Genomic DNA, 15,170 nt, shown 5'->3' on the forward strand with positions numbered 1-15,170 from the left:
ATATTTTGTGTTTTTTATGTCAATTTAATTTATCGTTTTAAAAATAATTTAGTAGGTAACCTACATACAAGTATTGTAAATTCTGGTTTAAAATAATTATTGAATATGTATAATACAAATATCAAGCATTATAAATAATTTAGGTACTTACATTAAATTAGCCTTCGGCGTCCATAACAAAACAAGATTTCGAAATATAGCACTGATAAAAACGTATTTACTTTTACAAGCTGTGAATTAATAAATTCGGATTGTTTCTTCTTGTAAATTCATATTTAGGCTACACCATTTTTGTATTTTAACGGGTTTTAATCTCAAAATTATCACTAAATCAACTGTGAAAAAAAGCAAACAGAAATATACAGGCCGAATTGATAACCTCCTCCTTTATTTTTGAAGTCGGTTAAATACCAAAAAGTAACAGCCCTATAGCTATACGTCATAATTTCATCGCAGTTAGTTTCCTAACTGTATGTACGTAGTATATATCTGTCAACTGTGTAACAGGTTTCGTTATTTAATAATATACGAAATTAAATATAGCCAAGCAACACAGAAGATAGGTTGGAAGCTTGCAAAGAATGTACATATTATTTACAACGCGTTCTAGGCAGCGATGTTAGAGAAAAATATTTTTGACGTGACAACGTCTTATAATTCGATAAAGCCGGCTGCACGCACGAAAAAACATGACTCATGCGGCGTTACCTCGCTCTGACTCATCTGAGGCGTTCCATGTAAGGCTTGAAGTGCGAGCGAGAGCGCGGAACGAGCGACAAAGAAGCACAATCGGACGTTGTCACGTTCAACTATCGTCAGTAAACCGACTTTACAGACAACCAATTTTAGAAAATAACCAAAATTAATTAATAAACATAACATAATTAATGAGATATGACAAGCTTAAGAAATATACACCAATTCTTGCCCCGCTATTCTTATTATTTAGGACAAGTATAATCTAAGAATTTGTAGATCAATGACTTACTGTTTATTCGTTATTTATTTATTGTTTTAATAATAATATTTGTTCATACATAATCGCTTTTATTAAACTTGAAATTTTCCATTTCACACGACACAGATACACCGCGATTAGGTAATTTATTATTCAGATTGCGAAAGATACGGTGTTTTTTGTGTTTAATTTTATAAATTACAAATGTTATGTGAATCACGTCCCATAACCAAAACAGTAGTATGATAATATCTCTTGTTTCCATTGCTAAAGACTGCTCAATTACATTATCCTTCCTCATTTTATCATAGTTCGAATTTTCAACTATCAATTGCAAAATAGTGCAATGCTCCCAATTTTCTGCGTAATCTATACTAATATTATAAAGCTGAAGAGTTTGTTTGTTTGTTTAAACGCGCTAATCTCAGTAACTACTGGTCCGATTTGAAAAATTATTTCGGTGTTAGATAGCCCATTTATCGAGGAAGGCTATAGGCTATATATCATCATGCTAAGACCAACAGGAGCGGAGTAAAACTGCGAGGCACAGCTAGTATTTTATAATGCGGCAGCTTGTAATCAATTCTTTACGCTGCGCTGAAATAATTGGTGGCCACTTCTTTGTTTCATTCATTCATCCAATAAACCTTGTCCTTAATCTTAGGTCGACTTTTGACGGATAAAGTATGACTTCGATTCCGCGTAAGTATCGATCTGATACTACAAATATACAGGCTTATATTTATTGCTCATTATATACTTGAAATTTATGGATTGGAAAGACAGGTCCATTAAAGATTCCTATATCGCACATGAAATTTTCAGCAGCTGTTTTGAAATTCATTTTTCTTTGGAAATTCGAAACAAATTTAATGATTTATCCCCAATTACAGTATTGCAATATACTCTTTGATCACTGTTAAAATAAAGATTAAAGCTATCTGTTAACTTTTTGTTTCGTTTCTAAAAACAAAATGTATTTCCTTGAAAAAGTAAAACAATAGCTGCAAGAAAACACACATTTCTTCATCAAAAGGAATTTTCCAGAGTCAAAGTTTGGCCAAAGATATAAAACAATCAGGTCACTCTATATTGGCTAGTCTTAAACCTAGGGTACATAAACAATGCCACTATGACCTATGTCCTAACATCATTAACCCTTAACACAGAAGTGATTAACCTATTTCCTGACAGTTTATAGACTTCATATAAATGTCACGGAAAAGATATATTCCTTCGTTATTTGCTAGCTTTATCTCCATATTGGTAAATGAAATATTCAGTATAAATCAGATCTTAAAAAAAAGGTTGTTTAGATAGTAAAAATTAGAATGTTTTTCTACAGGCTATAAAACAGAACCATAACTATAAACATGTAAAGACACAAAATGCACATTATTCAGAACAATTTTGTGTAAAGTCAAGTAAAAAACGAATTATCTTCTCTACAAAGACATGCAGGATCCAAAGCCAATCCACCAAGCTTTTTAAATCATACATTCACTATCACGAACAACAATCACACAAAATAATAAAAAATACACTTACTGGTAATATCATATACTACAACGGCGACAGTTGAATCTCTAATATACGAAGGTATGAGGGATCGGAATCTCTCCTGGCCTGCGGTGTCCCACAGTTGCAGTCTCACTGTACGGTCCTCTAGGTACATTGTTTTCGACAGGAAATCTATACCGATTGTCGCCTGTTCGGAATAATAAGTGATTTATTATCTATTTATGTAAAAAATTGACAGTTTTCAGGTCAGAGTATGCAAAGGGGCAGGCGGGCCACTTGATGTTAATTGGTCACCACCCATAAGCACTTGTAACACTGGTTACAGGTACTTACCAGCCTTTTAATGATAAATAATATGCTCTTTTTTGAAGGCCACAATGTAGAACTTCTTACATTTGTTAATAAAACTAATGAGAAAAGAAACAATACATAATTATAAACAAACAATGAATTTTAAGGAATAAGGGAAATAACAGTGTAATTGTGTAACTGTCATAATTTTAATGATAAGGAATATTTATGTAGGCTACAATATGTATCATTGTATGGAACAACAACACTATTTTAATGACTTCTTACAAATCGTCATGTGTACACATAGTTACTCTTTATCTATATTTTGAATGCTGAATCTAATAATAAGAAATAAAACAGAATAGATTCCAGATAAGGTTCAACATGATGAGAAAAGCTTTTTATGGTATCTATTAGTAGGTAATTAAACATTATTGAATTGATATTTTTTGAAATGTTACTGTCACATTTTTAATAATATGGTTATGCTTTAGAATTAGAATTATTCTGTATTTTTTTTTTTTTATTGCTTCTTATTAGTGTATCTAAAAGCATTAATCTATTTCATTAATAGAATGTCTAATGAATCATAAATATGTATTTATTATCAGCAGATTGTTATTTAAATCTAATTATGATTAATAATTGAAATGTTATGGCATTTTCATGTATCATCATTATTTATAAATGTTTATATGTATTGTGATTAAATTATATTGATACAACATGATGTTATGGATTTTTCTCCACTTAGTTACATAAAATTGTATAAAGTAGCAGTATGCATTGTTTAAACATGAAAAAGCAGCACTCATATTATTAAAATGTTCATTTTATTGATGAAAAATTTGATGGAATAAAATTTATTAGTTGCTACTTATGAGAGTTAAAATATAAGCATTAATTGCATACCATTAATGATGGATATCAAGTCAATCGTCATAAAAACATTCAGAATATCAATGGTATAAAAATTGCTTGACTTTTCTTATCAGATGAAATTTCAAAGTTTCTAATTACATTAGAAATAACATAAATGAATAAGTATTTAATAATGTGACTTTATAATGTTTCGTGTGAAGAAAAATGCTTGTTAACAATATTTAATGTACAGGCATCGAATAAATCATGACTCACCTGGTAAGTATTGTCGAAACTATCATACATGAACCTTGTGATGAGTGATGTTTTTCCCACTGAAAAACATAAGTTCCCGTTCAATCCACTTTCTAATTACACCTATACAATACAATCCAATTAATGACGAATACTGAGGCTTCGTGAGAAGATCGACTAGGTACAAGCCTCTTCAAAATATGAGTAACCTACATAATGCCTCAGCCTAATATCTGCAGATCTTGATCACTGTTCATACAAAAACTATATCAAAACCCCACGAAATGTAGATCAGTAATTCGATAAAGTCTAGACGAATCTATATACGTGTCGTAAATTCAAAAACTACCTATGTATTAAAAATGTACGACTGGATGGTCAATTGCTTTGACTTACCGCTCTGTTCACCGAGAAAAACCAATTTAAACTTGCGCAAAGGATTACCGAATTCACCTGACGCGGACATCGTGCTATTTTTTATTAATAAGTAAGCTAAACTATAATTTCACAGTAATTCTTATCACAGAAAACTACATAAACTGACAGTTCAGGCCACTCCTGCGGCACACACGAGCGCAGCGCCGCCACGTTACGACAGACTGACGGACCTACGCAAAAGCCAACTCAGCAACATTTCTCAATAAAAAATATTGCTATGCAATTCATAATTTTATTATCATATTATTGTAGTGGGAAAAGTAGAGTTAATTTTAATTTTGGATATTTAAAGCTTTTTATAGGACTACCTTCGGTGTTATTATCAATTAAAAATTTATGTTTCAGAGGCCTAAACTGAACGCATCCAAATTTTTTGACAAGTTTGTTTTTTTTATCACAGATAATTATGAAAAAAAAGACTTCGATTCAATTATTAAAAAAATATAACTTGACCTAAAACCTGTGCCTAAAACAAACTGACTTCAAAACTACAACTTCGTACTAAAAAAAACCGAAAAATAATTTATTGATTAGGGCTACCGGCTAGGCTATACTCTCATTTAGGTCGGTAGCCAAATCTAGGTACTACCTTTATGCTTTAACTGGCAGTTATAGAAGCCTGTTTTTTGGAAATCGGTTAAAAATATCTGTGGTATTTTTTTGAGTTTTTTTTTTCAACTGGGTATTTAGGCTTGGTCTACATTATATTGGATGAATAAAACTTTTGAACGAATTTTAAATGCGATTATCTTAGAGTATATATACTATCTATAGAGTGCGAACAACCAAGTGGGAACAGTAGGCACAGGTGGGAACAACACGACGCTCCCGCCGCGAGCGCTCGCAGTCGTGGTTGAGTGCTCACGAAGTGCGTTGCTCTGGATTTTTTTCATATTTACGAATAAAAGTGGTGAAATGTGCAGTTCTATCTTGCAAAAACGATACTAGAAAATACACAAAATTGAAATCCACTATCACATTTCATCAGTAAGTCGATTGTTATACATAATTTTATGAAAATAAATCTAGCATCGCGGGGGTGAAGAGTAGGTGGGAGGCGGACACGCGCAGGCTCGCTCGCGCGCCTCACTGCCGCCACGTGATCGTAGTGATGTGACCTGACCAACGCTGTACTCGATATAAAGTTTACTAGAAGAACTATATTTTAACAAATTATTTATTTAACTTTAAAATTAAAACTCTTTTAAAAATGTATTATAAATAAATTTGTGGTGTGTTTTGTACGATACACTTTCTAAATTATGAATGCGAATGTATTATAGTGTAAATGTAAAGTATGTAATGTTACGATATATTTTCTGAACCGCTAAATTGATTTTGAAGATTTTGATAGTAGAATGGATAAAATTAAATAAAGAAATTATTAATATTATTTATTATATTATCATTTTAAATTATTAATTATTCCTTAATATTTTTTACCATTTTTCAAACATTATTATTATTGTTTGATTTATTATTAATAAATAGCACTAAACCCGATCCTCTATTTTATTAACTTTATTATTTAAAAAGTACTCACGTTTTTCTTATATTCCAATCAAACATATTTTTTTAAAGTACTTATAATTAATACAAGAAAATTTCTTATATAATATTTAATATTCAAATGGAATAAACAAACTTTATTCAGTTGGTAAACAAATTTAAAATTACATATTTATACTTTATTCACATATTTTTCCTTTAATAACTTATTGAACATAAAATTTACTTATGATACATATTTATTTACATAACTTATCGATAGTTTAACACGCAATTGATATCTACCCATCCCTATTTGTCACACACACATCTATATAGTATCTATAGCTCATCTGCCTACGATGCGCACTATGCAATTTGTGCAATACACTCGCTCTATACTATTGTAATATATACTCTAAGGCGATTATTCTAATCTTTTGGTATAGAGCGTTTCATTATAGAAACGAATCTTCAATGGCGGCCAAAGCTGACACTGACATATGGTAGGGTCAGCAAAAAAAAAAAAAAATAACATATTCATTATTTCAAATTGTTTGTTGATAAACTTCTTTGTGATGGTATTTGTGTATTTATATGAATTATCATATTTACGTATACAGAATGCAACAAAATCACCGCACCGCCCGCCATAAAGCCAACTTCCATGCACATCATTTGGACCGCTGGCGAACGAGTAGCGTACGCTTCTCGCGACACTTTTTTCCACGTACCACTCTGTGGAACAGTCTACCAAGTTCAGTATTCCCGCACATGTATGACATAGACTTATTTAAAAAGAGAGCCTACACCCACCACTTTTCCCAAAGATGAAAGAACATATTTTGTCAAATTCCAATAAAACATTATATTTTACTATCACAAATACATAATTGTCATTGTAAATTTATGATAAAAACTATTAAAGAGAAAATCAAATATATTTTAGTGATTTTACTCTTCCCTATTTTTTTGCATGCCGTACGGCACGTGTGTACTGTGTTAGTGAGAGGGAATGATAAGCGCCGCCAATGCTCCGCCATAAGATTCGTTAGGTATTTAACGGGGTTTAAATTCAAAATAAAAGTTCTTTAAACTATCTACTCTATTGAAATTAAAATGTTTTTAGGGTTCTGTACATAAAGTAAAATAATACATCTGGTTCTGTACCAAAAGGGTCTGTCACCAGGCTGCATCACTTGAAAATTTCACGGATGATTTTATGATAGTTCAGGATACATCGCCCCCTGTGGCTGGGGTAGCCATAGGGTTGCATGCGGTGTTCCACAGGGTTCTGTTCTGGGACCTCTCCTGTGGAACATCGGATACAACCATGTGCTACGAGGCGTGTTGCCGCTAGGCGTTAGCGCCATCTGTTACGCCGATGACACTTTGGTCGTGTCTACTGGGCGTGACTTCAGAGAGGCACGACTCCGGGCTACGGCCGGGGTGGCACAGGTGGTTGCTAAAATAAAAGGTCTGGGGCTTAAAGTAGCACTTGAGAAGTCGGAAGCCATATGGTTCCACGGCCATCGGAGGGCTCCACCAACTGGGGAAGAGATTGTGGTGAGCGGAGTGCCCATCCGAATTGGGCCCAGGCTGAAATATCTCGGCCTGGTGCTTGATCCGAGATGGACATTCCAAGCTCACTTCACGGCACTGGCTACAAAGCTCAACAACACGGCAGCGGCTCTCTGCCGCATCATGCCGAATATTGGAGGGCCGAGAGGAGCATGTCGCCGACTCTTTGCTGGAGTTGTTCGCTCACAGGCGTTGTACGGATGCCCAATATGGGCTGACAAGCTTTTAACGCGCAACACTATTGTGCTGAGGCGGTCGCAGCGAGTGATAGCCATAAGGGTTGCAAGGGCGTACCGCACCGTTTCGTACGATGCGGTGTGCGTTATAGCCGGGACTGCACCCTGGCACCTCGAAGCGGCCGCCTTGGCGGAAGTCTACTGGCGCAGAGCGGAGGCAAGAGGGAGAGACTTAGATCTGCCTCCCGAAACACTCGAAGGCTGGAAGCGGGAAGCTCGAGACACGGTGTTCAGAAAATGGGCTCACGAACTAAGTTCATCATGCGTGGGGGCCTGGACCCTTAGCGCGATTAGTCCAGTGCTTAAAGAGTGGGTAGAAAGAGGATGGGGGTCACTCAGCTACCGACTGGTGCAGGTGCTGTCGGGGCATGGATGCTTTGGCAGCTACCTGCATAGGATAGGGCGTGAACCGGCCCCCTCCTGCCACCACTGCAGCAGCCAACTTGACACGGCTCAACACACGTTGGTCGAGTGTCCAGCATGGACAGCCGAAAGGAGGCCTCTCGAGGGCTTGCTGGGTACAAACAACGAGTTGAACCTGCAAACCCTCGTGAACATGATGGTCGCTGATGACGCGAAATGGAGTATTGTCTTGCCTTCTGCGAAACAATAATGAAGGCGAAGGAAGACGCAGAGAGGGCCCGGGAAAATGACCCAGCGGCGGATCCTCTGCGTCGGCGTAGACCGGGCAGACGCAAACGTCTATACGTCCAGCGTCAGCCCTGATACAAGAGCCAAACAAGCACAGGGGGGAGGTTTACGTAGAGACGAGCATACTATAGTTATGCTCGCTGCAAGTAAACCGGCCCCCCCCTGCGACAGAAGGCGGATAGCCCGATAATAGGGCGACGTTATCGTTAAACGATACCGTTGCCTATTGTCATGTATGGGCCTGAACGAGTCGCCAAGTTGCGGCAATCACCATGTAGGCGGTGGGGGTACAAGGCCTAGCTGTTAACCCCTGCCGCCGAAGGCGAACGGTGGCCACCGTTGGGTTTTAGTGGGTATGGCTTTTGCGAGTCCCACATACCCCCTCACACAGAAAAACTGTAGAGGGGGATGCGTAAGTGCATTTCCCAACGTAAAAAAAAAAAAAAAAAAAAAAAGGATACATCGCCCATTTTTGCAAGTGACTACTATCAAGCTGATTTTCCGTTTGTAGCTTTATTTTGATGAGACACCGAATAATTTCGTGTACGAAACTCTCGATTGTGGTAGCTAACAGAGATAACAAGGATAAAATTTTTTGATTTGATGGTTCTCAAATATTTAACTATTACGCAATTTGTAGGACAATATGTCTGTTGAATTATATAAATATTAACTAAGTGAAAACAAAAAAATCAGCTTGTTAGTAATCATTTATGATGACCTCGTTATCGATAAACTTTGGAAAGGGGGACTCTTTGAACCAACCATAGATTTTGTAGGACAAATATTTTTTCGAATAATTTAGGTATAAATATCTTGAGATTGAACAAAAAAAAAATTCAGTTAGTAATAAATATTTGAGAACCATCAAATCAAAAATTTTTATGCTTGTTATCTCTGTTAACTACCACAATCGAGAGTTTCGTACACGAAATTATTGGGCGTCTCATCAAAATAAAGCTACAAACCGCCGCCGCGGTTTCCCGCCGCGGGAATCCGCGCGCCAAAGCTGTCGCAGACTATTAAACTACACGGGACGCGGTTTATCGCTGTTTTCTGTTCATTTGAACATGACGAGCGAGCGCCAAGGTCCCGCGCCGAATGATGTAACGTAGTGGGAAACCGCCCGTGTAGTTTAAAGCGCCGCGGCCGGTTATCAGCGGCGGTTTGACGCTGCATGCGGCGGTCGAATTTGTCCCGCCTGTGAACCGCGACGGGAAACCGCGCAGTGTAGTATGCAGCATACAACTTTCATATTAACTTGTGACTAGTGCGGTTCAGAAGCGGATTCCCGCGGCGGGAAAACCGCTCGTATAGTATCACCCTAGCTTGATAGTAGTCACTTGCAAAAATGGGCGATGTATCCTGAACTATGATTTTAAACTTAAATTTGCCGTAACAATCATTTCTTTTTGCCTTACTTAGAGGCTTACCTTATATTTTTGAAGAAACATTATGTTTTACAAAGTAAAAACTAACTCAAATAACCTATTCATTATAAAATTTTTAAAAGTAGTAGGGAAGTTTAAAAAAACACTAACTATTTTTATAAGTAACTTTTATTAAATAAAATTATATTTACAAAATAAAAACTGAAATCAATATCACAATGTATACAACACATATTTTAACAATAAAAACATAGTCATAATAAAATTACACAAGTAGTTGATTATGAAAATAGATGATATTTTTTTCGTTCCTATTTTATAGCAGTAAACATTTTAATACAAATTACAAACATTTCCTATGATATTTGCCATACAAATTGGCGGGTAATTGAATCTTGTTACTTTTTTTCATTGTTTTTATGACATTAAAATCAACTACAAATTGTACCACTGTTACTTTAATGGCACCAAATAAACGGCCACTTAAATTACATATTTGCTGTTAATGTTACGAAGGAGGCAAGCAGTTAAATAGATATTCTTTGGCTTTAAATACATAACATTACGTTTATTGAAAAAAGTATCTATAAACACTAATGTTTATAGATCATAATGCTTTGACTACACTTATAGACTTGTCAAAGCAAATGTTTTACTCACAACACCGAGATAAACGCATGTTCAATAACATTAAGAAATTACAATATTTTTAGCTATATTGTCTTTATATATAAATTCATTACATATGGAAATTGTAGATATTTTCTACTATAATGTACTTAGAATATAGATGATGCTGCAATGAACATACATTATCAAGATTTACTTATGAAGGAATGATATACAAGGGTTTTTTATTTTGCATAAACACAATATGTCTCTCATAATATGTAGAGATTTTTAAATATCAGTGATATCAGAACAGTATCATTTTGGCGATTTTGCTTAATGATCTAGCAACCCCATTCAATATTATTCCATTTTTCAAAATTAAAATATTATGGATAGATTTAGCCATTAAAAAAATATCGTGTAGCCAGCAGTCTTTTTTGCAGTAAGAGGAATATGAGCATATTCATAACTCGAAGAAGCTTAGCCTAATTATTACCAGAAATTCAAGACAAAGCCCTGTGGTCTATGAGAGATGTGTATAACATCTTAAATTAAGGTGCTTGCTGTATAAACTACGCACCGAATATATATAGTTGTTTACAAAAATACCATTCATTCCATTAAATAATTTCTACACAAGATGAAAACTCGAAAACACTAATGATTCTGAAGAGCCACTATCCTATACCACTAATAATATAAATGCGAAATTTTGAGAAGATTATTTTAAAAAATTGTTTATTTTCGTTCGTTTCGTAGTATGTAAAGAAAAAAATCGGGAAACAGTTTAAAGAACTTCATTTGGTTAGAGTTGGCAATTTTCTCTCAACATCAAGGACTTTGAAGGTTTATGATCATGTTCAAGATACAATAGAACAGATTGAATGAATTCTACACACATAACTTTTTCTAAACATTCAGAGACTACTTACTTTTCTAACAACACTGAGATGCTTATATCCATTGAAAAGTTTTAAATTCATATGTAGGCCCAGAAGTCCATTAAAACGTTAAAAGCGCAGGAGTTTCTAAATTCGTACTGAAGTCTATAATTGGTACTCTATACATTTATCTACTACGACATATAAGTTAATCCGTGTACGATTATAATGTTTGAGACAGACAGAATGACAAAACCGTTCAAGGTGCATGACGTCTTGCCGGGAACATGTTTTCTTCAACCACAATAACGCCGCATAGAAGGTCATAGCCAGTACGATTGAATCGAAAGACAAACAGAATCACACAGAGGGGAAAGAGAAGAGAGATCAGGAAGTTTTTGAGGAGTGAGCGAGCTAGAGCCGTTGAGAAGTTGAGAGGTCGTCCAGGATATAAAAGAACGGTTTCCTTTGGTCTACCTTCCACTGCGATCACGGCTGTTGCGGTCACTACACGCAGTCCGAGCAGAGCCTTGCCGGGAGTAGCTCCTCCCAAGCGTCCAGTACTGCTGCTGAGGCAGAAAGCCTGGAATAGAAGTATTATTAACACTATAAATTTGTATTTGTAATTCTAGTGTATTGCTTATATAAAATAAGTTTTTGTCAGTATACTTGTAAGCACAGTTTTAATCTAGATTGCTATTTTGGTCCAAGTTTTGATCAATTGAACAATTTTTCCTCAAAAGAAATAATTAAACATAAACATATAACAATAAAATGCTTACTTCATAAATGCAGACAAGTACCCTGTAGATAATCTCCAAGAGCAGAATCTCAGACGTCAACTCCATTGCATATTGGTAATCATCATAATTCTCACTGAATTTGTACAAGTCAAATTTTTCCAGATCGCTACAAAAAATTGAATAAAAAAACTTTTACTTTATATTGATAAAATTGTGAATATATGGACAAATTGCAAACTGAAATGCTGTCTACTGATGAAAGGAGTTAATTTACTTAAGTGTTTTAAGCTATTGCATAGCTTCTATCGCGGGCCTTCAGCGCGGGGACCGAATCCAGAAATTGCGTAACGAAAAACCTCACGCTCCCCACTCCGACTGGCACGGAGGTGCTATGCATGCTATGCAATAGCTTTACCACGGCAGTCCTCGAGTGCTACACGTATTTTTTTTTTTTGGATAACTAACACAAGACACAGACATATTATACAACAAAATAATATTTATATCAGGAATTCGATATTAAAATATTTGTTCCAATAATTATCCAAATGACTTACATGATATCAAACATGTCAACCGCAACAAAGGTCACAATGAGCTTCAAAATGAACAGCAACATGAAGTCAATGAATTCAGCAAATAGTCGCTTATACAGCTGCGGGATTAAATACTCATATCCTCCGTGTCTTTGTATTACTGAAAAGATAAATGTGGTAAATAATTATATTTCTGTATTTTTCAAAGAGCTGCTTAAAAGAGTAGTTGAATAAATAATGTATATAATAAATAAATATGTTCGAGTTTTTGAGTTTTGATATAAGATGTATACAAAAGTGTGATAGATGGTCTGAAATATCTCTATAGGCCTAAGTATGTATAAAAATTAGGCTACCACCTGCGGCTTCATTGGCATAGAATAAATTAGTATTGTAATGCAATGGGTAATGGGGGTAAAAGTAGCATGTCACTGACCACTGTATATAATAGGATATTCATTTATTAAATGAACAGAAAGGAAGAAGTATAATGGCAATGTCATGACATAAAAGTAATCTCTCGGCAGCAATACACCTAATGAATTAAGATCTCCTTATTTTATATTGGTAAAGATGGCAAATATTCCAATATATACAGATAGTAATATAAATGTAAAAAATAATTAATGATGAATTTAAGTATTGTATGAATGCAAGCAAGGTGTTTATTTCATCTGCCTTCTTTCATTATGTTCATTTACACAGAATTGCATCAGATTAAAACCTTCTAATATCTGTGTGTAGTTTAGTACCAAATGTTACCACATACATTCAGCTGGGCTTAGAGGAGGTGGAGGATCTTGGGTTTCCGGGTCTTGTCGGGGAGGGACCGGCGGCACTTGGAACGGAAACTGCTGCCCTTGGAACTGGTAATTATTGTTCAGCAAGGGCATATTTGTTTGATTATTTTGCATCCCCTGCAAACTCATCATGTAATATGGGAAACATGATGACAAATTCTGATACATTTGCGCTTGCTGGATCCATAATCTCAAGGCTTGAAAATACGCTTCTCTCTCCGTTGTAGCCGGACGATCGCCAGTGGCAGCAAGGTCCACTTCTCTCTCCGCTGATGGCACATTATTGTCGGGTCGCTCTGTTTCCGTCATTATTTCACATGAAAATTATCAAAACAGCGTAATTTTAAGTAATTTGTTTACTCAATCTCAATATTGAGTGTATTGAGTAGATACACGTCAGATTTATTTATTGATGATATGCCAAAGTGACAATTAATTTTTACAGATGTAATATCATTACATTAAACAGACAACGCTTACCTATTTCTCTATTTTTGGAAGATCTAACCATATTTGATTTCAGATTTTTTATTATTAATAGTAAATACAAATGTAAAAATAATATAATTATACATTTACTTCGATCATGCGTTAGAATAATAGTGACAATCAATTAATAACCTTATTGAAACCAATGAATTTATCATAAAAATTAAATTCAATTAATAGATATGGCTATTTAAAAGTAAACATGATGAGTTATTAGGCAGCGAGCCAAGAAGCAGCGAGCCATCGCATGTCAACGTCTTTATTGCTGATTTACCCTCAGGATTTACCTTTTCGATCGATTAAGGCCGCGTTTCCATCTGCAAGTAAACTTCCGCGAGAACTGTCCGACAGTCTGTCTGACAGCAACTTGCAAGTGTGTAAACCATGTATAAAATAGCAAGTTCTGTCGCGACAGTCTGTCAAGCGCTTCTTGCGAGAAGTTGCGAAAGCGTGTGTAAACATGACTGCGTCTACTCGCGACAGATAACGCAGCTTATCGGTCTAGTTCCGTATATCTCGCAGCAAGCTGCAAGTATCGCCCACACGGCTTTTGATTTTTGTTTATTTGAAATTAATGTGTCGTGAATGCTCTTGTGAAGAATGAAGAAACTATAAAGTCAATAGGATTATATGAGATCTTAAGATGGAATAATGTGATTATTTTTTGAAAATGAAATGAAATGGAAATTTATTTGTTGAGTTGTGGTTACAAAGTTTTTATAATAAATTTCATGTCCGCACAATTCACCAACAAATTGGCATACAATATATTTATATTATGCTTATCTAATTTTATAATTTAACTAAGTTATTATATATACTATATATTATTTACATTAGTTCATTAGATCATTTTACATGAAAAAGTACACATTATAAATTATAGTATACGATTTATTTCACAAAATAGAATAGAAAAATTGTGACAGTAATTCCTATCCCGTCACTCGCAAGATCTGGTGTGTAAACACCTCCGCGATAAGTTGCGATAGTATGATCCGCGAGCTTCTCGCATGACATTTATTGCAGCAACAAATTGCAGGATATGTTAACGATATTGCAAGTAACTCATGCAAGACATCCGCGAGTTTACTTGCAGGTGGAAACGAGGCCTTAGATCGATGCGCATCATCCCGCTCTTAAAATTATTAGAAAATCCTTCTCAACGTCATTTGAAACCAAATAGCGACATTGTTTTATATGATTTTTATAAGTGCAATTACGAAGTATTAAATTTCGAACTGGAACAAAATGACTGGACTAATTCCCAATGGTTATGAGATTATAATTTTTATAGATTATTTTATTAAACTGTGCTAGAATATATTGACAGATAAGGTGCAGAAACTGGTAACATCTCTTAGGGTAACATTTATTAAAATGTCAACTTGTGCCTGTGTCATCCGTCAACCGGATGCGTGCGCAATATTTTTAT

General features: G+C 35.1%; 2 protein-coding genes across 3 annotated transcripts in view; both read right to left on the reverse strand.

Moving 5' to 3' along the window:
- The window catches only part of LOC123697692 (ras-related protein Rab6), a 28,835-nt gene extending 24,335 nt beyond the window's left edge, over positions 1-4,500 (reverse strand). The window contains exons 1-3 of one of the 2 annotated variants that reach the window (XM_045644227.1): positions 4,286-4,500; positions 3,911-3,969; positions 2,507-2,666 (exon numbers count right to left, since the gene is read on the reverse strand). In XM_045644227.1, coding sequence (XP_045500183.1) covers positions 2,507-2,666; positions 3,911-3,969; positions 4,286-4,355 — 289 coding nt within the window. In that variant the 5' untranslated portion in view covers positions 4,356-4,500. The remainder of the gene's footprint in view (positions 1-2,506; positions 2,667-3,910; positions 3,970-4,285) is intronic. The other variant, XM_045644234.1, reaches the window with a different exon arrangement.
- A 5,363-nt stretch (positions 4,501-9,863) lies between these two features.
- Positions 9,864-13,646, reverse strand: LOC123694078 (protein FAM8A1). Its single transcript, XM_045639386.1, has 4 exons — positions 13,216-13,646; positions 12,468-12,606; positions 11,950-12,076; positions 9,864-11,750 (listed from the first exon to the last, which is right to left on the reverse strand). Exons 1-4 carry the CDS (start codon positions 13,553-13,555, stop codon positions 11,427-11,429), a joined length of 930 nt encoding a protein of 309 aa, XP_045495342.1. The 5' UTR covers positions 13,556-13,646; the 3' UTR covers positions 9,864-11,426.
- Positions 13,647-15,170: the final 1,524 nt, after the last annotated feature.

Source organism: Colias croceus, chromosome 1 (assembly GCF_905220415.1).
Source record: "Colias croceus chromosome 1, ilColCroc2.1".
NCBI classification, from domain to species: Eukaryota; Metazoa; Arthropoda; class Insecta; order Lepidoptera; family Pieridae; genus Colias; species Colias croceus.

Bases quoted from the DNA above. Each gene is read 5' to 3' on its own strand.
- LOC123694078 (XM_045639386.1), bottom strand. From the start codon at position 13,555: ATGACGGAAACAGAGCGACCCGACAATAATGTGCCATCAGCGGAGAGA. The intron at 12,607-13,215 runs GTATGTGGTAAC...TTATCTTTTCAG, and splicing joins TCCTCTAAGCCCAGCTGAAT to TAATACAAAGACACGGAGGA. The intron at 12,077-12,467 runs GTAAGTCATTTG...AATTTTTTGTAG, and splicing joins GTTGACATGTTTGATATCAT to CGATCTGGAAAAATTTGACT.